Below are 25721 nucleotides of genomic sequence, written 5' to 3'. Positions count from 1 at the left end.
AATGGATTTTAAAGAACAATTGTTTGAAATGATGTTTAAATGATTAATGTTAATTTTTTGCATAAAATAACTTTGCAAATCCTTATTTCGATAGATATAATTTATTAATATTGCAATTTTAATCAATAATCCAAGGATCATGACTCAATAATGGAATGATTTATTTTATATAAAAAATTTATAATGAAGCACAAGAATTTCACTAGATGCCACTAATATCTTAAGGAATCTCTGAATTTATCTATGTCATCTGTTTATATTTTACTTTAGTTTATTATTATTAAAAAATAAAGTGAAACATGTGGCTCTTTAGTGAATTATTAAGCAAAAATTATTCTAAGAATGATATTAATAATTGTCATGATAGATGTTAAATGTGGTTTATTAATTTTTTAAAATTATATTGAACGAGTCCTAGCCTCTAAATTTAGATTTTATTTATAGATTGAGACTAGAAATTACAATTTAAATTTTGTAGTAAATAATTAAATATTTTTAAATCAAAGTTTTTATGTTATTTTATAAAAATATTCTGTACACAAATTGGAACAAATGTTGTTAAATGGAATGTCAAGAGGTATAATGATGGATCAGCTTGAAGAGCTGAGTATTAATCTTGAAAAAAGTCATCTTGCTTATTTGCAAATTGATGAAAGTCCTTCAAAATTAGAGCAACGTCACAAACTCGAAGGTAAATTAAATTTACAATTTTCTATCATAACTTATAAACTCTCATAATTATTCATCGATCAATTCGTTTTTTTAAGGAATTATAAAAGAGTATCTTCATTTAGTGCCTCATGAAAATAAATATATATTTCCTGAAACTGCTCATATTCTCCACCGATCAGCAGCAACAGTCAACGAATTCAGTGGATATCGAGCTTGTTCAGCATGGACTGCAATATCCTTATATGCAGCGAATCTGTTAGCTCAACCATGGAGAAAAGAATATCGTACATTACGAACATATAGTGGATATTACAAACATGAAATTGAAGCTAATTTAATTGGAGCTGAGTTGATGTTTGAATTAATGGGTTATAAACATACAGGGCTCGGAGTGTTGACTCTAGAAGGTCCAATAGATCCTGATAAAGTATCTTATGTAAGCAGAGATGCAATCGTGGCCTTTGTTGAATGTCAAATCATCAAAGAAATCTGGGAAAAAGTGTCACAAACTTTCACAATTTCATGGTTGCAAGTCTTAGAGTTTCGTGAGAGTCATGTTGGTACACCAGAACAAGCAGTTCGTGCTCTTAATCATCGGTTTTGGGAACGAATGTATCAAAGTCGTCTTAAGCTCCAGAATTATCATGATTTACACTTTATTCAGCCAGCAGCTATTGACACAATACCAGCAACAACAGCTCCCCATCATGTAATAGGCAATTATAAACCAAGTATTCCGACTGAGCCTGATTATCGATATCCTACAGAAAATGTTAGGTACTATCAATCACTTCAGTCGCCTTTGATAAATGGATTTCATAATGTATATGGTTGTATTCCACCTGTGAATAACAGAGTTTATGATGGTATTCATCGTGATTATTATGTGCATAGTACTCCACATTATGGAGCAAAAATCCCAACTGGGCAATTAATCGAGTTGGAACCACCACTTCCAGTAATTAATTATGAAAAGTCACGCAATAGACGATATGCAAATAGAAGTATGGATCAGGTAGATTTCTCAAGTAGATTAGAAGAAGATAATTATAACAAAATTGATCGAAAACCAATCAAGACTTCAACAAGTCTCGATTCAGCATCTAATGAGTCATGGGATTTTGTTTACCGAAGTTTAAATAATCTTGGATATTCAAAAGATATTGCAGAACGTGAAGATGTGTTACGAAAAAAGAATAGTTCTAAATCTAAATCTTCGAAAACAATAAATGAACATGAAGATAAATATGAAAGCCATCGATCACAAAAGAAAAACCATAATTCCTCGAGTAATGGCAATGATTTTCATAACAATAGATCGTCTTTGCAACTGATAGATTTATATTTATCAAATGAAAATGAAGAAAATCAAGGTAATGCGGAAGAAAAAAATTATAAGCACAATCAAGCTTCGACAAGATGTTCAAAAAATTATGACAAAGTAGTAGATTTAGTCAACCATATGTCAATTCGAAGTAAGGATGAAGAATCCAAGAAAAATGATAAGTGGAATTGCTCTACTTGCACATATCTCAATACATCAGATCGAGAAATCTGTGAGATGTGTAATAAATCAAGGTGGAAGGGCAATGAAGACCGACCACTTGCCAGTGGTGGAAAAGAGTGTCCAAAATGTACATTAGTCAATGAGAAAGACGCTCTAGTGTGTGCTGTATGTAATTCTAGTTTAAAAGATTCTCCAACTTATATTTAGTTATTTGTTTTATTTTTTATTTACAAAATTGTTAACGATTTTAATTAAACAAAAAAGGTATATTGATATTAGATATCTGTTAAATTTTAACATTAAATAATAAAAGAAAAATATGTTTTATATATTAGATTAAGCACAAATATTCTTTAAACAAAATAAATAACTTGTGCATCTTATTTTATTTCTTTAAGTAGAATTTTGATATTTCCGTACTGTGGAATAAAACAGTTAGTTATTATTTTTTTTTAATTAAGAAAATAATCAATATTGAATTCTAATTTTATAGTAAATCTTTATTGCTACAGCATGAAGTAGTATTTGATAAACAAAAAATATTAGAATATAATATTTAATAATTTATTTTATTAAATCGAATACATTATTATCTTAGGCACTTAAGTGCTGCTTTATGGATTGCTTTATCAAGTTTATCTGAAAAAAATTAATACATTACTAAAAATTGTTATAAATTATTGTCTGAGTTCATAAAAAATATATTAAAAACAAATTCTTACAAATTTTGTGCTTTCCTTGCATGGGAAATTTTATTTTTAACTCTCGAAAATCTTCACATATAAACACATAAGGACTTTCGGATTCTCCATCTGGATACATTATCCTATATTCATCTTGAGCTATAACATCTGTTACAGTAACGCATCCTAATAGGCATCCCGTCGAATATTGTTTTGGAAACTTTATGTCATCTGAATAATATGTTAATAATTATTTCATATGTGTATTTCCATGATAAAAAGCTGAAAAAATTTACCTCCAAGTAAATTTTTGTAAAAACTTTGAATAGTAGTTATTTCTTCAGGAGATGGCTGTTTTGCTGCTGCATGAATCCAAAGTCTTCCTCGATGAGCAGAATACCAAGTTCTTCCTTCATGTCTGAAGTAAAATAATTCAAGATTAAACATACAAAGATGGATTATGTTAAAAATTAAACTCACTTTTTGATTCCTGCGACTAAAAGCGAAGCGTATGGTTGGTGCATACTTAGACAACATCCATCATCGCTCATTTCTAAAAGTTGTTTATCTTGAACTCGAAAATTGTTCATGGAACAGTTTAATAGATTTTGAGTTTCTAACATTGTAGACTTTTCCGTTTCAATGTACTAAAATATTATGTGAAATAGTGAATAAATAACAAGAAAAAGTCAAATATTACAGTATTTTGCAAAACTTACTTGAGGTCGTTTAAATTCAACAGTGGGACAAATTAAACTCATATCATTGTCATATGGAATTGAAGAATCTTCTTGATTTTCATCAAAAGAATAACTAGAAAAGTCTTCTGGTTCTTCAATAACTTGTCTTCCATAAAAATCAAGAGTAACTTTTTTGGATAGTCGAGATTCATGCTTTTTATTCCATATTTCTTCTTCACGCTTCTTCAAAGTTTCTCGTTCTTTTGCCGACAACCACATACTATCAGATGATTGATAGTAATCACATTCATCATCAATGACTTGTGTTCGTTTAGTGCTGTAATAATGAAGTTATTCATTAGTTCATTAATCATTGTAAATAATTGAGTTATCTTAAAATTCTGTCCATACGAACCTATTACGATCAAATTCTAGAAGTTTATCACGTTGAGAAAGTGCGATTTGTTGATCTCCAGTTATTTTCAGATCCATTAATTTATTATATAAATTGTCTGATTGTTTAGTATTCATGGCTAATACTGATTGTTGATCTGGAGTACAAACTAGCTCACCACAAAAGAAACAAGGTCCTGATCCTTCTTGAGCACAAACGATTTTACCACAGTTGAGACAATTGTTTATCAAAGAATGCGTTTTAGCTTCACAGTCACATTTCATTCTACCTGATGGTACATAATTTAAAATAAATACATACCAATTATTTTTGTATGTGTCCTTAATTTAAAAAATTAATAATGTGTCAATAAGGTAAGTACTTTTTAAGAAAATAGTGAGTTTATCTTTTCCATCATCACTGAAAATATTTACAAATTTGGATTTTTTTTTCCCTTTTTCCTTGGAAGCCTCTTGATGATCTTCTTTATCTTTGCTTGTTTTATTTTTCTTTTTGTCAGTTTGTTTGGAGATAATAGGCTGATTATCATCGACTTTTTTATATCCAAGTAGAACATTTTCGGATGCTGGTAAATAATTAATAAACATCAGTTAAGAATTACTATTACACTTAAACAAATATCTTAATAAAAGTAACCTTTTCTTCTCTTAAGTTCTGTAACAAAGTTTCGATGTTTATGATTTTCAAAATTTAATAGAGTTTTCAAATAATCATCTAAATCTCTTTCATCTTGAATTTGAAGGATATATCTGTAATATAATAATAATAATATATTTCTGTATTATTTTTATACCAGTTTAATTGCAAGAATTTTGAATTACTGTGTTAAATCATCTGGAACAGGAAAATCTAATAGTTGAGATAGGCTATCATTAATCCACCTTTCCATTTTTGAATTATAATTAAATTGAATACTACTTTTCGTAAAATATCAATTGTTATAAGAAAAATTGTTCTGTAATAAGCAGAACCAAAGAATACAAAACGGGTCAGAAATTTTGACTCAGAATCTATTCTTTAGCCATGTGATTCAAGTGACAGACCGTAGTATTATAGTACGTACTTCGGTAATAATCGGAACGATTCGATTAACTCCGTAGATGTTCATTTGTGACAACTGCAACAATAATATTGGTGTTTTGTGTTGTATGTAGTTTTTCAATTAAATATTTTTCAATAATAAAATTTACAAAAACATTAATTGTATTGTAATAAAGCATTGTTGTTCTATAATAATTATAATTTAAAATAAATTCATAAATGCTAAAAAATTCGTGATATACATACAAGTCTATACGTAACATCATCGAAAAAATACGTATTTGTTTTTAATTATTAAAATGGAAAATGAAATAAATCAAGATCAAAAGTCAAAGGCTGAAAAACATGCAGAACGTATGAAACGATTGCGAAAGTTACATGCTTTAAGGGTGAGAAAATTGATTAATGTTAACTTTATAACCTCAAAATACAATTTTGGAGTATTTTTCATTTTATGATTTTTTATTTTAATAATATAGAATGAAGCTAGAACTCGAAATCATAAAGAAGTAGTAGAAGAAGATAAAAGGAAGAAATTACCATCTAATTGGGAAGCAAAGAAACGTCAAGCAGAGTGGATTATTAACGATGAAAAAGCACGCAAGGAAGCTGAAGAAAAGGTATATTTATTAATTAAACTGATTTATTAAACGATTAATTTATAATAACAATAATAATAATAATATATTTTCAATGTTTATTTTTGTTTTTAAAGGGTCTAAATTATGAGCGGCAAAAACTTTTAAACATTGATGCACTTGAAGCTGAGCGTATTGCTCGAAAACTAAAGAAGAAGAATCCCGATACAGGTTTTTCAAGTTATGAACAAGCAACAATCAGACAATATAACAGATTAGTCAAAGGCATAAAGCCTAACATGGAAAATTATGAAGCAGCTAAAGAAAAGCTTGGACCTGCTTTTTATGGAGATCGAAATACTATTCTTCATGGATTACAAGAAGATAAAAAAGAAGCTGTTGATAAAATGGTCGAAGATTTAGAGAAGCAGTATGTATTTATTTTTTTCATTTGAGTAAAGTTTCTGATTTTGAAGCTAAAATGTAATCATTTAATTTACAGGATTAGTAAAAGAGAGAAGTACAGTAGGAGAAGGACTCATAATGATGATGCAGATATTGATTATATTAATGAAAGGAATGCTAGATTTAACCTCAAACTTGAACGATTTTATGGAGAATATACAAAAGAAACTAAGCTTAATTTAGAACGAGGAACTGCTGTTTAACGTATTTATTTATTCAAGCAATATATTTGAAACAGGCAATTATTAAATAAAAAAATAAATACATTTGATTATATTTGGTTGTAATTATATTATTTAATATTTTCATATTGTCAATGGTTTCAATTATTTTTCACAACAAATTACTGATACTCAATAAATTATTTAATCAATGTATGTACAAATGATTCATCAGAATCTTGTTTCTATTCAAACTTTTATTGTAATTACACCACCCAACTGTGAAGAGGTCCTAAAAATATATTCAATTAACTTTTATTTAAGATGTTATGATATCTATGCTCGATATACCATAACTATTCATTAAGAAAAAAAGTCCATCACTCATTAAACTTACTTCTAGGTGAAAAGTTGTGATGGTGAGTAACACGTATATGAATATCTCGCGTTTCTCCTGAAAAAAAAAACGAAAAATGTTTTCTTCACATTAACTCCAAGCTATGGATACTTACCTTGAGCTTCGAGAGAAGGAAATCGTGGCATATCGCATTGTTCACAAGTGTCCATTAGTGGATGGTTATCGAATGTACACATTTCACAAATCCATGAAGGACCATCTTTATTATTATCATTATCTACGTAATGATTATCATTCCTATCAGGTTCCAAAGCAGGTGGTACACTTGGTAAAGGTGGAGGTAATGTTGAAGATGTAGTAAATGCTGGTAAATTGAGTACCTGTCCAGTATAAATTCCTTGATAAAATTCTTCATTTGTTTCTCCAAACGGTACTGAAATTGCCGTTATTTTTATTATCATTCTTAACTCATTGTTGTACTATCATTAACGGAGGCATGAATACCTGTAGGATCTGATCTTTGATCTACTTCATCTGCCAGAAGATTACACTCAAGTCGAAGTTGGTAAATTTCACTACGTAATCTTTTTCCAAGTTCCTTAAATTTAATCAAATTGTTCCATGAAAAATTTTAATACATTTTTTTATGAACTGATATAAAATATTTATCTCACCTGTAATGAAACTAAAGGATCTCGAGGCTTTGATAGAGTTTCAAGTTCTTTTTTCATTGCTGCAAGTTTTCCTTTTTCGATTTTAAGCTCTTTGGCTAATTTCTCTTTTCTTATGTACTGCTCCGTTACTAACTGTTTTTGGTGTTTCGGTACTATAATCGAATTACAAATACAGCCTATTAATAGAATTTCTATGATAAATATTAATAGATATTTCTATGCAATGTATATTACCATTATTTAATGTTAACAAATTCACATCGATGACAGGTTGTTTACTAGGTGAAGATATTGGAGGTTCTTTGTTAATAGAGGTATTTAATGATAAAGAAAATTTTGGTTGAGCTATTGAAGGAGTGATTGGAAAATTTTGATCATTACTACTGCAATCACTTTGTGTTGGAATTATTTTTGTAGCAGCTGAAGAAGAATGCTGGGATGGATTCATAATTGTACTCTCATGTTGTAATCCAGCTGAAAAGTTCGATAAACCTAAAATTAGCACAACTGGGTCAGCATTCAGTAATGGTATATTCGTTTGATTTAATGACTGTATTAATGTACCTGAAGACCTTTGAAGATTATTATGCGGAATAGATCCCATTGAAGTGACATTATTAGGCTGCTTTGAATGGCTCATTGTTGAGGGCCTTATTCTTGCAGCCGACACACTACCAAGATTTTCAGAAGTAGGTCCAATGCTAATTTGTAACCGACTTTGAAAGCCTCGAGGGTCAGAAGAAGAGGTCGAGTACGTGAGACTTGAACCCTTTGATCTTATGTCGATTGGTGGTTGAGGTTCTGATGAAGGAGGTCGTAAAGTCAAACTAACTGAAGTATAACTTCGAGTATGCAGATCTATAGGTACATAAGAAGACTCATTGATGTTATTGGATCCTAAAAATTTATCGCTATTAATTGAAGTGTGTTTAAAAGGATTTTCCGTTTGTACAAAATCTGAAAAGAAATTTATATTGATCATTTTCATTTGCTTTAATCATTTTAAACAGCTTTGGTCTTACCACGATTATCTGTAGCTGGACTACAAGCAACATTCACATTTAATTTAAAACCAGAAGTTGGTGTTAGAACATTTATATTGTTTTTAACATCATTACAAGTTCGTTTCTCAGGTGTAATTGGACTAGATATTGATACACCTCTACTTGATGGAGTATTTGGAAAAAAATCTCTTGTGAAGTGAGAAATTGGAGGTGCAGAAGAGGGTGCTTGTACACGAATCCCTGAAGATGTTGATGGAGATGTGTCTAATGAAGATATGAGTGGTGGTAGGGGTGGTAAAAATCGTCGTTTATGAAAATAAGTCTGACATTGCTGAGGTGGCAATGATGCTGATAATGGACTGACATCTAAAGAAACTGGCCGTTGTTGTACTTTGGACGAATTCAAATCAATTGGATTTGACGAAATGCCCACTATGGGACTAGTTGTTGTATTAGGTGGAAATGATCCAAAAAATGGACGTGTCAATTTTTGAGTTTCTCGTAAACTCGCTGCACAAACGTCTTTATCGTGACTGTTCTGAAACACATTGTTGAAAAAATTAATCAACATTTGACAAATACTAATTCATTATAAATTATTATTTTCAAACTCGTGCAGTGTTAGCTTAACAGCTCAAAATCCACGAAGATGAACTTCAGATGAAGATTCAAATGTTTTTCGCTACTATGTATGATACAAACAAAATGAAGTACATATAAATGTCAATATAAAACATATATTGATATAATAACTAATAACAGTTGAGTCAAGACGAATTAGTCAAATATTATTGGGATAAATAACAAGGCTGGAAATCAAACTGGAATTGCCTTTTTGGTATGTTACATGTTGCTTTCAATTTTTTGCAGGTCTTGATATACCTGGGCGATGCATTGAGAAACAACGTGATCTGGAAGAGCTGGAAATTGTTGCTTCAGCTCGTGGAATAGCTGCATGATGGCGATGTTAGAGCAGTGGCAGTCCCCCATTGTAGGACCCCATCCTTTTACTAGAGCCTATCTAGATTGACGTGCTTTTTATATTGTATTTATAATAGTTGTAATAATGATAGTGTTAAATATTTAATATACTTAAAGAATTATATCAGCAACGACGAAATACAATATCATTTGATTTATTGTATTACATCTACTACATGAATTTTCTAATATATACACGGGTATGTCATATACATATTTATTAACAATTTACATATTAACAACAGATAGAATTTTTTAATATTTCTTATTAGCTTACGATAATCAGAGTATGCATAAATGATGACAATCAAGCACATTTAATCGAAATATGATGAAGTTGATTTGAAATTTTCCAAGTTATTTGTATTTTTAGTTAAGTACGTATTTTGATAAATATAAATAAACTATTCATATATTGGTTTATAATTAAATAAATGCACTTACCGGACAATCATCAAAAAATTTTTTACGTAATGTTGGATTATAATAATGAAAAAACTAATATTGAACACTATTATTTAGTAGTAATTTAAGTTATAACAAATGTAGCTTAATAAACTTCGTAATGAAGTACTGATTTCTTCATAAACTTATTTTTGAAGTATTCTTTTTGGTATTTGTAATCTTTTTCTTGCTATTTATTTTCATAATAAATATTCATATTTTTCTGTCACTAAATTATGATATATTATTTTTTGATCAGTAAAACGAATTGAAATGAATTGGAGTTTTTTTACAGATAAATAAAAACGTCGTTGATAAAAAAAACATATCTGTAGTAGCCGTAGTAAGCTATACGAAACACTTTATTAATAATTATTTTTTATTGGTTGAACAAAATTATTGCATTCTTTCCTTCATATAGATGCAAAAAAAAAATAAAAGAGAGAAGGAATCAAGAACTAATTTAGAGAATTTTGGAAAATTTAATCAACACTCCATCTGATCTAAGTAGGAGGTGAAGAACTACAAATCGTCTTATGTCATGCAGTACGTCAGTTGATAAGTCAGTTGAACTTTTAGAATCAGCTATACACAAACTTCAAAGTCAACTCATGAAACAATCAAAATTACTGATGAATATGTATTAATTAAATATGAAAAAAACTTGCATAACTTGCAGGAATTTAAATAAAGAGACAGATTTAGTAGCGCAGTTAATTATATGTATTTCAATTTTTCAACATATTATAAACCAAAATCGTTTACAGACAATATTAACATGTAAATTATCATTATCAATAACATAAATAGCAGTATAATGTTATTTAGTTTAGCATATTTCTATTCTATATTAATATTAAAATCATTTAACTACTAAATTTTGTTATCAACGCGGAAAGAACATAAGTATCTGAACTTGAATGTGCCTATTTAAAATAAAAAAAACATTTGATATTTTAAATTCATAAGAAAAAATTTTCAATAAATTTATAAACCAACTGTTCATCGTGTATTTGGCACAAAAATATACTATTGTAATAAACAAAAATTTTTGTATAATATTTGCGAAAAATATTACGTATCATGTAAAAATAAATTTTCAATTATCACAAATAGAAACATTTTTAGGCCTCATTATATTCTTAATTCTATGATCATTATGTATCATCAAAAATACATATTTTGATAGTTTGAAAAAAGCATTAAACTGTGTTAGCAATATTTAGCACTAATACATTTCGTTTCTAAATATTAATTGCATCTTAGGCAATGATTCAAAAGTCATACTGAAAATCTTATACAAACTTTCGGTATAAAAATGATTTCATGTTAAGTATTTAGTTATGTATGAATACGTCAGTGTTATAAATATACATATACTGTTTAATTGACTTTGTATTTTGTCGATAAATAGATGTTAATGATTTTCAGATCTGCAGAGCATCTTTCGATCGCATCTATTCTCATGTTCTGAACTTTATCAAAAAAATTTTTAAATTGGCTTAATAGTTTTATTAACTATTTACGTAGTACATAACAGAGTGTCCGCTATAAAGTTATGGACATGTGTGACACTCCATCAAGTAGATTCTTTACTTTTTTATTCATCGTCGTTGACCTCAATGGGGATACTTGTTGTGAAAGTCGGCGTTTCAAGTTCCTCGTGTTTTTTCATCTTCATGCTCTGTAAACAATTTTTCATTTATAGATAATTATAAGGATATTCAAATTATTGTAATCAGTATCATCAAACTTAAATGAAAATGTTTAAGGGTAAAAACGAATAATAAAGTGGAATTTTTACCTGTTGAAGTTTATAATGGTTGATAATGTCTTGATCTGCAGGACAACTTTGTAGAAAAGCATCTAGCCTATACATATGATGCATATATCGCCACAAGTGAACTAAAGACTCAGGTATTTCAAAATCAGCAAAGTATTTTCCTGCAACTCTAATATGTTGTAAACGTGGCATTAATTCACAATCAAAACAACACATCGTATCTCCAGTTAAAAAGCGTGTGCCTTTCCGGCCCAAATGTTCATCGATCTTGCGAAGATGTGCCATTAATGATGAGGATTTTGGATCCTTATCTTTTTCTTTCGCATTTAAGAGAAGTAACTTTAATTTCTGTAAACACATGTTTAATGTTAATTGTTATTTTTAGTAATATGAATATAAATTAATCCATGAGTGAATTATACTTACGCTAAATAAATTTTCAACAAGCGTTGCCACTTCCTTATCTTGTACAAAAAGATTATGTCCACCAGGGATATTTTTCATAATGTGCCTTTCGATTTTTTCATTTTCTAAGATAGCATCTCCATTATCAATAAGAATAGGTGGGGGCGTGGCTTGGAAATTGGTGCGAAAATCAGGTGGGGGTTTTTGCATATCCACTGTAGTAACTTTTAGAGAAATTGTTTTTAATTCAGCAAGTAGATACAAGTCCATAAAGTATTCTTGACAAAACAAACAAGCTCCTTTTCGTCTTCCATCGATTGTTGAGGCCTAAAAAATTTATCTTGATGTTAGTTTTGATAATAATAAACATCATTTAAACAACAATTAACAAATAAAGAATGGGCATATAAATTTACTCATTAACAGAAATAAAACTGTTTTTTTGAAAGAACCTATACAATAACTTGACAAGTAGACGATGTGCATGACATACAGACGTATAAATTAATTCAATATCTCTTGACAATTATATTTTCGTGGTAATTTTTCTTGTGATGTCTGTTATAGTGACAATAAAAGTGTCACTGTATTACATTAATCATAAAGATGATAAGATAATGATAATCTGCAGAACGAAAAATGTTATGCTAGAATGTAATACTAGAAGTTTTTTTTGCAATTGATTATTTTAGTTCTATATTCTGGTACTTTGCAATCGTATCATCAAAAATCTATGATACGTTGTAAGATAGTTGATGAACTGTAAAAAATATTTAGTATCAAATAATCCTGGCCCGTCACATTGAACTTTAATCCATTCTCCTTCCTATCATCCTGCATCTTATATGTTTGACACACATACCGAGAGAAGATAATACAACTGTTAACTTCAAGGAATATTTTTTAACCAAGGTCAATTTTGACCTTGTAACCTAGAAATTATAATCTAGAAACAACCTGCCGCTAGTCCTCGACCTAGTCAAGTTTACGTAATATACATATATTAAATTTTTAGGATTATGATTTTTAATTACAGTCTTTTTCTTTCTCTCTTATTCTTCCGCATCTCTCTTACAGTATGTATGCATGTATCTCCTTGACTGAATACTCCATTGAAACAATTAATTTACTCATTCATTTTTAACGGTTTGATTGAAAATTTAGTCACACTGTGTGCTAATAATTATATCAACAGCCTACCATTACACAGGGTGTAATTATGTTTAAATAGTTTAGTGAATGATTTTACAAACATGCTAATTATTATTTGCGATTCATGGATGTCATATAATTAAAAATTCTTTGTTTTTATATCATAGAATAATAATCAAAGTTCATTTGGTTTATGATGAATTTTTTTTTTTGATTTCTAGTACGTAAGTTGTCATGAAAATAAATGTTTTTGTAACACCTTATTTTTGCTATTACTTAATATTTATTTTAAGTTATTTGTTTTATTAGTAATTAATATTTCGTTTGCTCAAAGAAAGAGCAAAAGCGAGAGCAAAAGATAGACGTTGCTTAGTCATCACTGAATGTAAAAATTCATTTGTGGCTTACATCTTTAGAAAAGTGTATGTGGTATCATCACTAAATTAGTCATTGAGTCAATAAAAATAATGTCTTTTATAATAAAATTAACAATAAAAGATGACCTACTTTGTATGAAGTTCTTTCATGATTTATCAATATTGTTTTTAAGTTCTTTGAATGTTATTAGTAAATCGAATATAAAATTATAATAGTAGCTATCAAAGTAGTAAATGACATAAAGTAATAATGACATATAATCTATACAAAGTCTATCACAATCTAGATAAAAAATTTTTTAATTATGACGGGATTCTAATATGATTAAGACGATATTTTATAGTAATAATGAACAAAAAGTTGAAATATAAAAAAAACTTATGAAATAGATTGAGGAAAAATAAAAAAAGGATATGTATAATCTCGTCAAAATTAAAAAATGACCACACTTATGCTGGTACTCCGTTTTAGATATGTATCAGCATTTTTTTATATAAATGTTATATGTATCAAAATCTACATTATTATCGTGATTTGCAATCAGAATAGGAAAAAAGTAACCTATTAATCTGAAAATACCTTGATTATTAATTCAATTTGAGGAACTTGGCCGTTACTTGAACCATTCTCATGTCCGTCGTCCGCCATCGTTTGATTAGTACTTTTCGTATGCCCCAAAAATATTTTACTTTTCTTTTCCAACGAATTGAATCAAAATTAGGATTTTAAACAAAAATTATTTATACACCACTTGAATTTATACGTATATGTACATAAATAAATGGTTATATTTCACGTGAGATAATGAATAACTTGCACCTGACAAATTTATTCGACAAGTGCAACGAGTGGTCGTGCAAAATATTACTGTTGTGCTTGTTTGATCACTGGGAGAAGCAGTCAGGAAAAACGTTGGAAGCACAATCTATAGTAAATCGATTCGTGTGATAATAAGCCTGTTTACATGTATGTACATCTATAGAAAGTACATGTGTACAGTCAATTCTAAAAGTATATCTATTTTTTATGAATCTCGAAAGTAATTTACAAGTATAAAACAAAAAAATTTTTAATTAAAATAAGTAAAATTGCAATTACAATATAATTTTTTAATGTAATTTTTAAATAAAAATTCCATTATAAAGCAAAAATTCATTTTTACCAATGGATGGTATTGTATATAAATTCGATATATCGATTATCGAGATGTTCATGATCATTCAAATTCAAAAAATTCGATTTTTATTTTGTTTATTAATAATAATACTTTAAACGTATATAAATGTTGATGGAATAATTAACACTATAAAGTTAATAAACAAAACAACCTTGTATAACTAAGTAAGAGCCAAAATAATGCATAATAACTGTTAATTAATGCTAATAAATGTTTTTTATCAATCATAATCTGTACTTTTTTCATTCAAATCGTGTAAAATGTTTTCATAGTACATTAATTTTCGTCTTCTATTTTTATTGAAGATAATGAAAAAAGAAAAGTTTAAATGTGGTAATTGTGGAATAAAAATGGGATTTTCGTTCAAACTGTAACAATTTATTTTTAATCGATCATTTTCATTCAAGTTATTTTCTGCAATCAAATATTATTTTAAGGTAAGAAGCTAATTAATTAATTAACTACTCCTACTTAACCAGCACAAGTAAAAATCATTTTTTACATTAGTAAAATTGTTCATGTAAGTAATATCTTGTATAAAAAATTGTTACGATTTTATTTCTTTTTTCTACTTTTCCTTAACTGATGAATTTATTGTTTTTTCATAGAAAAAACTGGTAATTTTTCCATATTGAAAGTAAGTGGTTCTCTCTAGAAACAAAAAAAAATATTATTTATGAAATGTTTTAATTCCAATAATCTCGAAAATATTTAAATTAATGATATAATTTTTTATAATTTCTTCAATGCTTTGGATTTACTTCAATACTATATAACGAGGTTGTTATGGTAACGAAGTGATTGTTGATAATTCCATAGTAAATACTGTTAGTTCAATATTATTAAAATATTTATTGAATAATTCCAATAACTGATCGCAAAAAAACTTATGTCGTTCCAAAATAACATTGATGAGGAATTTAATAATTTCATGTGTCGAGCTACAGAAGTTGGTGAGTTGTTTTATTACGAATAATATGTGATTGAAATACATACTTTCTTATATTTTAGAAAAGGTAATAAAAAAATTAGTTTCAAATGATATCGAAGAGCAGAATGAGGGAATGAAAATTGCTGATTCAATTCTTGACGGACGTAAGAAAAATAATGATTTATTAACTCAAGATGATCAATGTATTGTTAAATGTAATAGAACAATTATTAATAATAAAAATTCACTTCATGAAGATTCAGATAACTCGACTAATCCTGGTAATCGATGAGTTGATCATGAAAAATAAACTTATGACTATAATTATAATGCATTTTTCAGAGATATTCATGAAAATGGTTGAAAAAGATGCAAATCAACGGGCACAAGATAAAAAAATAAGAGATGCAAAAGCTGATAATTTTAAAAAGATTGGCAATAATGCTTTCAATGAAGGTGATTATGTAAAAGCCATTACTTATTATGAAAAAGCACTTGAAGAACGAAAAGACTCAGCTCTTATTTGGAATAATTGTGCACTTGCATACATGAAACTTGAACTGTATGACAAAGCTCTTAATAATTTTAACTGGGCATTACGTATTAATGATTCAAAAAATATAAAGGCCTTATTAAATAGTGCGAAATGTCATGCTCTTTTGGGTAATCGACAAAAATGTGATGAGTTTATCATTTTAGCTAAAGACAAGTTTCCAAAGTATTTTAAGTACATTTCAGGTATAATTATATCTGCTTAATATTAATTATTTATATTTATCGTCTGTGAAGTGAATTATGGTTCAATTCTTTTCAGATTTTGAGAATGAACTGAAAAATATTTCTTCTGATGTTACTCGTAAATAATTCGGTAAATATTAAGTAAGTAAGTTAAAATTAAATACCTATTCAAGAGTATAGTTAGCTCATTTTTGTTGCTGCCTTTAATTTGTTTCAGTTGATTTATTATCTGTATGATCATTTAACTTTTTGGCATTTTTTTCTTTGATTTCAGAAAGAGATCTTGGTTCATGCAACATTACTGCACATTCAATCTCCTATTAAAATGATTTACAGATAGTAATTACATCTTTAGTACTATTTTTTAAATATACCATTAATAAACATTTAATAACTACTGTCTACCTGCATTTTAGCTGCCCTTACAAATCCTTCATTTGCTGTTATCGTAATACTTTTCGTAAATTCACCAGTTCCAAAGACTATTCTCGATCGATGTTTTATTCTCCCTACTATTGGTAATTGTAAGATTCTTCCCTCATCAGCATCTTCGATTATTTGTACTTTTCGCATGAATGCCTCGGCTCTCAATTTTTCATTGACTCCTCCAATAGTTTTAATAATATCCATAAAATTATCATAAGCTGTTTTACAAACTAGTAGTCGTTTTCCTTCGAACCATTGATCTAAAATTGGTTTCACAGGACTACTCCTTTCCCATTCAGCTTGTAAATTCAATAAAGGTTCCAAAAAAATAAAATTTGCATGACCATTAGTCATATTACTAACATATGCCAAAAGACTTGACACATCAATATTAAGAGTTTCAATACTCAACAATTTTTGAGGCGAGACATTAAAAGTTTCTAATTTTTTCGATAAAATATTCGTTGTAGTTACTGATGACGATGTCTTTTCTTTATTTGTAGAAATAAGTAATGATTTATTACAGCTACTGATAGAATGGTTCTTTAAATTATCTATCATGAAATTATTAAAAATTTATTAATTCATCAAAGTAATGATTTTTTGTATTCGTAGAACATTTGATGGCTTACCTAAGATAAATTCATTTAAATCGAATTTACTTTCAAACTCAATAATAGACGTATCAGTAATATCTGCTATTCGTTTGCCTTCTACTGAAATTCCTAATTCTTCTAGCTGGTTTGCTAAAAACGATTCAATGCCACATGCAAAATAGAATATTATGTTGGGTGGTTTGTAACAATGCAGATGCATCGAAGCACAGGTCAAAAAATATTTAGCTTGGTCAAGTATAGACTTTTGACCATATTCACCATTTCCAAGAGATATCAATGATAGAGCTTTTGGATTTCGTGCTATTACTTTAATCCAAGTATTTCCATCATCACTAATAATATCCACCATTAAGCGACTATTATTACTGTCCATTTTGAATGGTTTCATAACACTTATAGAGTGATTACTTTTATTATTGGATTTTGACCACTCCATTAACAACCTTTTAACAACTGCATTTAGTTGAATTAAATTAGTACTTTGGAGATATTCTTTCTTCAAGTTACCTGTAGATCGTACCTTCATTACAGTATAAAATTAATATGCCATTCATTATTTTAGATAAATTAATGTATAATACCTTGTCTAAGAACTTGATTTCTTTATGAATTTTTCGTGATAATTTGTCAACACTATTTATATTGTTTTTCAACGTATTCAATTTTTCAATCATATCGTATCCATATTGAATTATTTCATTTACATTTTTTAATAATATTTCTTTATCTTCATCCATTTTTGTATTAACTAATATAATAACAAGATTTTAAGAAAAAATAGATTGGAATAAACTCACATAGATGTGTGAGTAAACAAAAACATCACACACAGTAACATAACAGTGGCGTCATCTATTTGCGTTGAATGTTCTGATCTACTTCCAGCATTTTGACGTCACAGAATATTGTTGATACGCAACTAAAAAACCGCTCATCTTGTGCGAAGTTTTTTGAAAATAAAGAACAAAAAAGAATTTAAAATTCGTAACAACAAAACGAACAAATATTTAAAATACAAAAATCGTAAAAGGATAAAAATGGTTATTTTTCAAAGTATTTATTAATTTTAAAAATACGTAAATTAAGATGAAGATAAATTACTCCAAATAGGTCGATTGACATTTGTTTTACGTGAAACAAAATCAATAATAATACTATTATTATAAGACAAGTTATTACAATTTTGGACAATTTTAAATGTGTTAAATGTGTAATAATTTGAAATGTGTTAAAGTTGGTCAAAGTAACAGATTTAGCTCAGAAATTTTGACATTTTTTTTGTTGCTGATTCAAGTTTCGCTTCAAATTCTAGGAATTGTGTCATCGTGGTTCAGAGAAACAGATCGTAACACCACCTAGATTATTTTCAAGGTTAGTGCTTCAGCAAAATTACATACATTTATTCGATTTGAGTCAGATAGAAGCTTTGTGAAAGAAAACAAAATTTATTCATAAATTGACAATAAAAATGGGCAATTCAGCACCAAAGGCTGAAGCAAAGCCCGTCGAGGCTAAAGAGGAAAAAAAATTGAAACCTTGTTGTGCTTGTCCAGAAACAAAAAAAATTAGAGACACGTGGTAAGGTTAACATTTCAAGGTTTTTAGGTTAAAAAATTGCATTATTTAGAAATTTTTATTTTTATTGAATTATAATAAACAGTAATTAATATGTAGTACATATTAAAATATTGATTTATGTGAATTCAGTGTTGTTTATACTTCAGAACTTGATATTATACAATTTGAGAATGATGTAATATTTTTTTCTCAATCTCTAGTATTATTGAAAAAGGAGAATCAGAATGTGGACATCTGATTGAAGCGCATAAAGCTTGTATGCGATATTTAGGTTTCAACATATAATTTAGTCCAAATAAATTTTGTCAATCAATCCAATGGAGTGATAAATAACAAATGGCATTGAAGAATACACAACAGCTACTCTTAATTATTAGTAAAATTTAATTTTACTTATATTAGTTTTTCATGTTTTCAACATAAGTACAAAATTTATTTATTTACTTAATCTTTGATTTTTAATTAATGTTTAACAAAAATGATATGTAAAGTAAAGTTAAATGGAACGTAACAGTATCTTAAACTTAAGTGTAAATAATTTATTTAAAATAACAGTCATGATTATTTCGATAAAATAAAAAAATTAATTCTTTAACAATAATAAATGAGCCCTTGGTTTTTATTAAGTTGTTATAACGATAAATTTTGTTTTCTTTTAATAAGTCTACTGTAGTGAAAGATTTTTAATACTCCATAATGATTTAACAGAATTGTTAATTGATAAGAATAATACTAGTAAATGTTCAACCACATTTATTTTTTTTTTGTCACTTTTGTTACCATTAATAAAACATACCTATCTAAAGTTTATTAAAAAAAAATTTAATAATTGGTTAACATAATATCTTAACAAATTGACTTTGTGGTTGAATTCCGCTTGATTGTTCCGTCATCTTAGCTTTAACTCATCTTTGTTCTAAGATTAATCAATGAAACAATCAATCACATATTACTTTTATTATTTTTTAATTGCATAATGAAAGCTAGAAATATTTTATTAAAATAAATATGGAAATGATATCTTCACGAGCAGCAACATTTGATTAACGATCAGAGTAATGATAATTATTTTTGAATTAATTTTAGCTCAATGAATACAATATTTGGATAGTTTTTCATTATAATATTGGTTATTCATCAATGAACGTTTGAAAAAATTCGTTCGTAATTTTTTGAATTTTTATCTTTTATTTGTTATTTGTATTTAATTAAATATATTGTTCATATTTTTTTTCTAAGGTATGAAAGTATAATTGTACTTTATTACTTCTTAAGTGTTCTTATTGTGTTTTCATACATATTCTGTTTCAATATTTCGTGAACTTTTAGTGAGGTAAATATGTGCATTATTAACTTTACTTGTTTTTCTTTCATGAAAATTACGTTAATTTATTATTAATAATGATAATTATAACAATAAGTAATTGAATATTCAGTGTGACTGTTCGGAAATATTTAGCGTCCATTAACCTGAGCTAAAGTGATATAATATTGGATTGACACAAATATATTGACTACTTTTTTACTTATCATAAAATACTGATGCAAAAAAATTAATAATAAAAGTTAGTAAATATATACTCCATTGTATCGCTATGATTTAGTATATTTTTTTATAGCAAATTTCATTCATAAGAATTTTAAGATAGATAGCTTCATTCAACTAGTTGATCTTAAAGTAAAAAGAAAAATCAATTTTTCTTTTTAAATTGAATAAATTTTAATAAGTAATTTTATCAGCTCAATTGAACTGAGCATGAATTAACAAAGGAATGTTTTAAACATTAAATATTGAATATTAATACTTTTAAACAGATAAGACATAAATTTGAAAAATATTGAGCAGATTTTACATTTGTCTCATTAATTTATCATTTTTTTAAATTATTGGACAGAAGATTTATGTATCTATGCATCTGTTTATTTGTCTTTATTTCATTTAAGGTAATTTATTGTTGAAATAGTTTAATTTTACCTATTAAATACACTATGATCACGAAATGCTTTTTTGACATTTTCATTATTTTTTCGTATTTTTCTATCAATTTTCACCTATCTTGAGGGATTCTAGTTGTCTTCAAAACTTTGCTAAGCTGAAAATATAAAAAAAAAAAATTTTTTAACGGATCATAAGCAACTAAAACATCAAGTTTAAATACAAATGTTGTGTGTTTTCGAGAGTTATAAAAACTCTTTTAACTTACTTGATACCTGGATTCCGTTTCCATTATTCCAATGACAGCAACTATTTGATATTGCCTAGCTTTCATAGCAGCTGTAGATTTTCTTATAAGTCTCATAGCACCTGGAGCACTGCTAGTACTATTGAATTGTCCCATTTGGACTGGAGTATGACTAGGATCTAGTACTAACATTGTTATAGAACCATCTCTCAACTGTTCTACCCCCATAATTGTTCTGCTATGACCTTGATGTTGAAGATAAAGTGGTGGTTTAAAATCATCACTTCTTTGAAAATATTGAAGGACCCAGTTAAACATTTCTGGATGGCTTCCATCAATGCCTGTAGGTTTATGAAAGTCTACTAGCTGACATTTTATCCTTAAACTAGACAATAAAGTTACTACTTCCGTTGCTCCTATCCATTTTCTCGTATTTACAAGTTTTCCTCCAAGTTGCTCAGCACCTTGGACATCAAATCCTTGACTCCAAGCCCATTCAATCATCCTTTGAAGCCGTGAAATTGATGGCATTGATGATCTAAGAGGATTGTCATGCGATCCAGCCGCTGAAGAAACTGAAGTCCAGGCTCGATAAACCAATTCGTTGTATCCAGTATGTTGGAGTAGTGAAGAAATTAACATTTGCATGTTTCTATATCCACACCCCCATCCCTTATCACCATAAGTCGATCCGTAATGGTCTACAGTTGAGCACATCCAGGTATTGATGACATTACTACATGCTTGGCTAACTGCCCGTACTTTTGGGACCAACCCTCGCGTGCAAGAACTTCCGTCATCAATTCCATTGTGCTCAGCAGCTTTCAATTCAATTTGTCGTTCATAATAATCAGCGACCGACATCTCTCCAGCATAAACTGCTCTCTGCATATTTGTAACGCTTTGTTCTCTAAAATTTCCTTGGTTATCCATTCCGTATTGAGCTCTTAGCATCTCAAACTCTCTCTGTTCTCTTAGTTTTCTCACCTCCTTCTCTCTTTTTTCCATATTCCGTGCTAAGAGCCGATCACTTGAAAAATCTGGAGTCATAGGCGATGGCGTACTTTTCTTAGTAAAATGTTCCTCGATGTGGACGGTCAGTTCATCATTATTTTTAAATGATGTGCTTAAACAAACTGGGCATGCTGGAGTATCACTTCCTGCACTAGATGCAACATCTGAATGAGAAATAGTCCCATTTGATGGACTAAGAATATCTTTATGCTCAATATTGACATGAAGTTCAAGATCTGATGAATTGGGAAAAGATGTTACACATAGAGGACAACTAAAAACACCATCTTGAGTTGGTGGTGATTCTGGTTGAAATGAAGGGGAAGTTAAATCGAAATGTTGACGATTTATGTGTTCCTCCAGCCTTAAGGGACTATCTGAAGTATATGGACACATTGGACATTCTAGAACTCGAGGTTTAGGTGAAGCATAAGAACGTAGCTGAAGATTTAAGCTTGATCTAAGAGGAGATCCATGTCCAGCTGATTCTTCTTGTACTAAAAATGGATAAAAAGTAGTAGTGATAAAGCGAAGATTTAAGAACAAATATAATAATTAACTAAAATACCTGTGTTCACATTGCAACTAGGGGCATTATTAGAAGCTGTGTTAATATTATTATTGTAATTATGATTCATATTAGAACGAGAATGACTGGAAGATTCTCCTTTTCTTGATGGTGATTCATTATTATGCTTCTCTGGTTCACTCCAACCATTTTGAACATTGGATGGTCGATTTGATATTCTTGATGGTACATCTTCTGTTTCTAGTTCTTTCACTGAATCTTCTATTATTGAATCATCATCAATAAATGCCATCATATCATTCTCTGGAGTGCTGAGAAGGTTAGAGAATTAGTCAATGATCATCACTTAACTTATATTTTAAATATTAATTATGTACGTATAGTACTTTTCATTAAACCAAAAGTAAATGTCATGTCATTACACTTTATTTTTTATAAAATTAAAATTTTTAAAGAGCGGAAATTATATTACACAAGTAAATGAACAAAATACACGATTTTGAGTAAACGACATCTAGTGTTCAATCAGTACTTTGATTATGATGATGAATGAAAATTTAAATTCACCTTTTCGCGCTTAATCTTTGAATTGAATTATTTGTCAGGTATTTTTAGTTTTTTTTTTAATTTGTTGGATTATTAGATAAATGCTGCATATAGGCAATTGATATTTTATTAATTAACTAATTTATAAGATTCCTTATGTAAAATTTTTTTGTTCATAATTACCTGGGTGTTAAATAATCTAAATGTGCACTGTTCACATGAAAAAGCATTTCAGCAGATGAGATTTCACCTAGGTCACAAAAAGGACAGCTTGCAGCACCTTGAAGGTGATACAGGACCATATGAGATCTCATTTCTTCATCGTTAAATCCCTCGAGTCCGCATATCTCGCACGTGTACGTCATTTCTGGTGGTTTACACGCAGCCATTTTGCGAAATTTATTTATTTTTTATCCTTAAAATAAAAAAAGTACCTTTTTCATTAATATAATTGATAAAAAAAAGTGAATAAATAATTAATAAAATAATTATATTTTTTTGGAGTTAGAAAAAAAATTATTATAAAGTATAAAAGAATCTTTTATTATACTCACAAGAGAATAAGTGGATACTTTTAATCCGGATGTAGATATATATCTAAATATTTTTTTAAAAAAAGTTTTATAATAAGTAGATAAAATAAATAAAAATGATGAATAATTATTTGTAAATCTTGGCAGAAAGAGTTCTCAATTGATTTACTCAATTAGAAAGAACACAAGCCGGTGACCCTCCTTTGAGAGAATCGATAGTTTCCTGCAAAACGACCGCACCGATCGAAGAGAACGACGATGAGGAGAAAATTGTGTCATGGAAATGTGAGAAAATAGAGGAAGGGGTACTCTTATCGTTTATTATTGAAGCACAAAATCCAAAATTATTAACGATTTGTTTTTTGTTGATTCACTTTATTAATAACTTTATCGGATTCGTTGCTTGATATTTTTAATTGGCTATCATCAATTAATCACCTCTGAAAGAGTTTCTCCATAATCCAATTGAAGGTTACCGTAGTTGCTAGGTTAAACTGACCCATTTAATTGTTACCACCGTCGCGAATCCCGAGGTCAAATTATTCGTTTTTTAATACAATACTTTTTTACTGTTAATTTTTATTTAACAACACTTTGGATAATTTTAAACATTATGGTAATTTTTTCACTAAAATTTACAATAACTTCTTATCACTGTTTTTTTCGTTTCTTATTATAAACTTCTTGATTATTTTGTTTTTGTTTATTTTACATAGACTTCAAGGCGTCCGTGTTGGCTCAAAAGAACCGACACGGCGCCTTCCTCGACCCCATATGACGGATACTATCAACCCTTATGTTATTTTTGTGCATATCCGTGAGTTTTATCTATTTCGCGAACTTCCTCCCCATTCAGTCGATGCGAGTAAGGGTTGCATGGGGATCAATAGCTCTTAACCGACAGTGTAAAGGACTTTTGCTTTATCTATTGCAAATAATTCAGTATGTATCGTTTATTTTAAGTGATAACGTGACTCCGTTCAATGAAATTTGCTATCAAATGATGATAATAGGTTTTATAACTGTTTAAATATTAAGTGAAGGTAACAGTCAGGCTTTTAGTTTCTCCTTTGTGTTATAGAATGCAGTAATTATCACGTTTGCAAATATTTGAAATTGTTTTTTTCCCATAATACTTATTATTACCAAATACTTTTGCAAAGCAATTCACAATCAAAAATCATCAGTTCTTTTAATAATTTTAAAAGAAAATATTAAGGAATCATAAATTATAATTAAAAGATCAGTTAAAAAGGTCAAAAAATAAATCAAAGACTATTGTTTATTTTTTTTTATAAAATCAGTGAGTAGTGAATTGATTTACATTTTTATTCATTTTTTTCAAGAGAGTAATTATTACTTTTATAATTATTCATTCACTTCTTGCAGAAGATTTTTAATAAATAGTTTTGTATGATTTTATAAATTTAATTAATTTTTCATGAATTAATTGAATTTTTGCTCGATTATTCGAAATCAAATTTTTTTCATGCTTTACAGTGTTAATTAATTTATAAAAAAATGTATTCAATTCATTCGACAAGTAGAATAAATGAAAATATTGGAGCGAAATAATCGCATAATGTTCATGAATTGTTATATCAAGATCGTGGGTTAATCCGCTTGGATACCGATACGGTAATCGATATAAGGAAGACGGAAGCAAGTAAATGAGAAACTGAGAATAGAAGGGAGTTAACAATGAGGAAGTTGAATAAAGTGTACTACATATTTTGTTGAAATATTTTTATTAATTATCGCAGTATATAAAATATAAATAATTCATATTTTTAAAACAAAATATTTTATTCTTATTATTAATAATTTAAATTAATAATAAAATTGTGACATATTAATTTTTTCCAATTTTTTTTTACGTTAAGAAAGTTTGCAACAAACTTTTTGAAATATTATAGAATAAAATTTGATTAAAGTATAAAGTAGAGTGACGTTTAAAAATAAAAACTTACGAACTGTCTATAAATTTAATCCTGAGGATGAATAATTAAAACAAAGAAAATACAATAAAGTTGCGAATTATTAAGAGTGTTATAAATTAAAGAGATAC

General features: G+C 28.3%; 8 protein-coding genes across 15 annotated transcripts; 3 read left to right on the top strand and 5 right to left on the bottom strand.

The window, feature by feature from the left end:
• The first annotated feature begins 552 nt into the window (after positions 1–552).
• Positions 553–2561, top strand: tamo (PUB and ZnF_RBZ domain-containing protein tamozhennic). Its single transcript, XM_035095883.1, has 2 exons — positions 553–691; positions 768–2561. The coding sequence occupies exons 1-2, from the start codon at positions 553–555 to the stop codon at positions 2384–2386; spliced, it is 1758 nt and encodes a 585-aa protein (XP_034951774.1). The 3' UTR covers positions 2387–2561.
• Positions 2562–2729: 168 nt separating this feature from the next.
• On the bottom strand, positions 2730–4988 carry LOC118074481 (activating signal cointegrator 1). Its single transcript, XM_035095709.1, has 9 exons — positions 4779–4988; positions 4594–4706; positions 4319–4522; positions 3958–4225; positions 3582–3879; positions 3343–3509; positions 3159–3280; positions 2902–3093; positions 2730–2818 (listed from the first exon to the last, which is right to left on the bottom strand). Exons 1-9 carry the CDS (start codon positions 4844–4846, stop codon positions 2769–2771), a joined length of 1482 nt encoding a protein of 493 aa, XP_034951600.1. The 5' UTR covers positions 4847–4988; the 3' UTR covers positions 2730–2768.
• An 83-nt stretch (positions 4989–5071) lies between these two features.
• LOC118074482 (pre-mRNA-splicing factor Syf2) lies at positions 5072–6317 on the top strand. Its single transcript, XM_035095710.1, has 4 exons — positions 5072–5387; positions 5478–5618; positions 5714–6006; positions 6079–6317. Exons 1-4 carry the CDS (start codon positions 5298–5300, stop codon positions 6242–6244), a joined length of 690 nt encoding a protein of 229 aa, XP_034951601.1. The 5' UTR covers positions 5072–5297; the 3' UTR covers positions 6245–6317.
• Tab2 (TAK1-associated binding protein 2) lies at positions 6313–10080 on the bottom strand. Of its 5 annotated transcripts, none has more exons than XM_035095706.1 (10): positions 9664–10080; positions 9121–9259; positions 8257–8776; positions 7799–8191; positions 7469–7726; positions 7235–7386; positions 7065–7158; positions 6715–6993; positions 6600–6656; positions 6313–6514 (listed from the first exon to the last, which is right to left on the bottom strand). In XM_035095706.1, exons 2-10 carry the CDS (start codon positions 9226–9228, stop codon positions 6507–6509), a joined length of 1869 nt encoding a protein of 622 aa, XP_034951597.1. In that variant the 5' UTR covers positions 9229–9259; positions 9664–10080; the 3' UTR covers positions 6313–6506. The 5 variants fall into 5 exon arrangements, with proteins under 5 accessions (XP_034951597.1, XP_034951595.1, XP_034951594.1 ...); XM_035095704.1 differs by having other exon boundaries at positions 6313–6494; positions 9121–9255; XM_035095703.1 differs by having other exon boundaries at positions 6313–6494; positions 9664–10079.
• Positions 10081–11152: 1072 nt separating this feature from the next.
• On the bottom strand, positions 11153–14287 carry Clic (chloride intracellular channel protein 5). The gene is made up of 4 exons (XM_035095821.1): positions 13961–14287; positions 11873–12178; positions 11468–11794; positions 11153–11347 (listed from the first exon to the last, which is right to left on the bottom strand). The coding sequence occupies exons 1-4, from the start codon at positions 14027–14029 to the stop codon at positions 11264–11266; spliced, it is 786 nt and encodes a 261-aa protein (XP_034951712.1). The 5' UTR covers positions 14030–14287; the 3' UTR covers positions 11153–11263.
• Positions 14288–14920: 633 nt separating this feature from the next.
• On the bottom strand, positions 14921–18025 carry LOC118074368 (UPF0415 protein C7orf25 homolog). Of its 3 annotated transcripts, none has more exons than XM_035095520.1 (5): positions 17852–18025; positions 17286–17790; positions 16633–17207; positions 16392–16544; positions 14921–15209 (listed from the first exon to the last, which is right to left on the bottom strand). In XM_035095520.1, the coding sequence occupies exons 1-4, from the start codon at positions 18005–18007 to the stop codon at positions 16431–16433; spliced, it is 1350 nt and encodes a 449-aa protein (XP_034951411.1). In that variant the 5' UTR covers positions 18008–18025; the 3' UTR covers positions 14921–15209; positions 16392–16430. The 3 variants fall into 3 exon arrangements, with proteins under 3 accessions (XP_034951411.1, XP_034951413.1, XP_034951412.1); XM_035095522.1 differs by having other exon boundaries at positions 17286–17777; positions 17852–17992; XM_035095521.1 differs by lacking the exon at positions 14921–15209 and adding an exon at positions 15320–16317.
• Positions 15341–16353, top strand: LOC118074370 (tetratricopeptide repeat protein 12). Its single transcript, XM_035095523.1, has 4 exons — positions 15341–15511; positions 15570–15770; positions 15832–16227; positions 16304–16353. Exons 1-4 carry the CDS (start codon positions 15448–15450, stop codon positions 16351–16353), a joined length of 711 nt encoding a protein of 236 aa, XP_034951414.1. The 5' UTR covers positions 15341–15447.
• A 2666-nt stretch (positions 18026–20691) lies between the features above and the next one.
• On the bottom strand, positions 20692–24428 carry LOC118074419 (zinc finger-containing ubiquitin peptidase 1-like). 2 transcript variants are annotated; one of them, XM_035095633.1, is made up of 5 exons: positions 23675–24428; positions 23304–23535; positions 22614–22885; positions 21053–22542; positions 20692–20941 (listed from the first exon to the last, which is right to left on the bottom strand). In XM_035095633.1, the coding sequence occupies exons 2-5, from the start codon at positions 23507–23509 to the stop codon at positions 20897–20899; spliced, it is 2013 nt and encodes a 670-aa protein (XP_034951524.1). In that variant the 5' UTR covers positions 23510–23535; positions 23675–24428; the 3' UTR covers positions 20692–20896. The 2 variants fall into 2 exon arrangements, with proteins under 2 accessions (XP_034951524.1, XP_034951525.1); XM_035095634.1 differs by lacking the exons at positions 23304–23535; positions 23675–24428 and adding an exon at positions 22961–23084.
• Positions 24429–25721: the final 1293 nt, after the last annotated feature.

This window comes from Chelonus insularis, unplaced genomic scaffold, assembly GCF_013357705.1.
Source record: "Chelonus insularis isolate UGA/USDA-ARS -01 unplaced genomic scaffold, ASM1335770v1 contig_135_pilon, whole genome shotgun sequence".
In the NCBI taxonomy this organism is placed as follows: Eukaryota; Metazoa; Arthropoda; class Insecta; order Hymenoptera; family Braconidae; genus Chelonus; species Chelonus insularis.
Note: the sequence above shows the minus strand (reverse complement) of the source record. Positions and strands in the feature narration are given on the sequence as shown.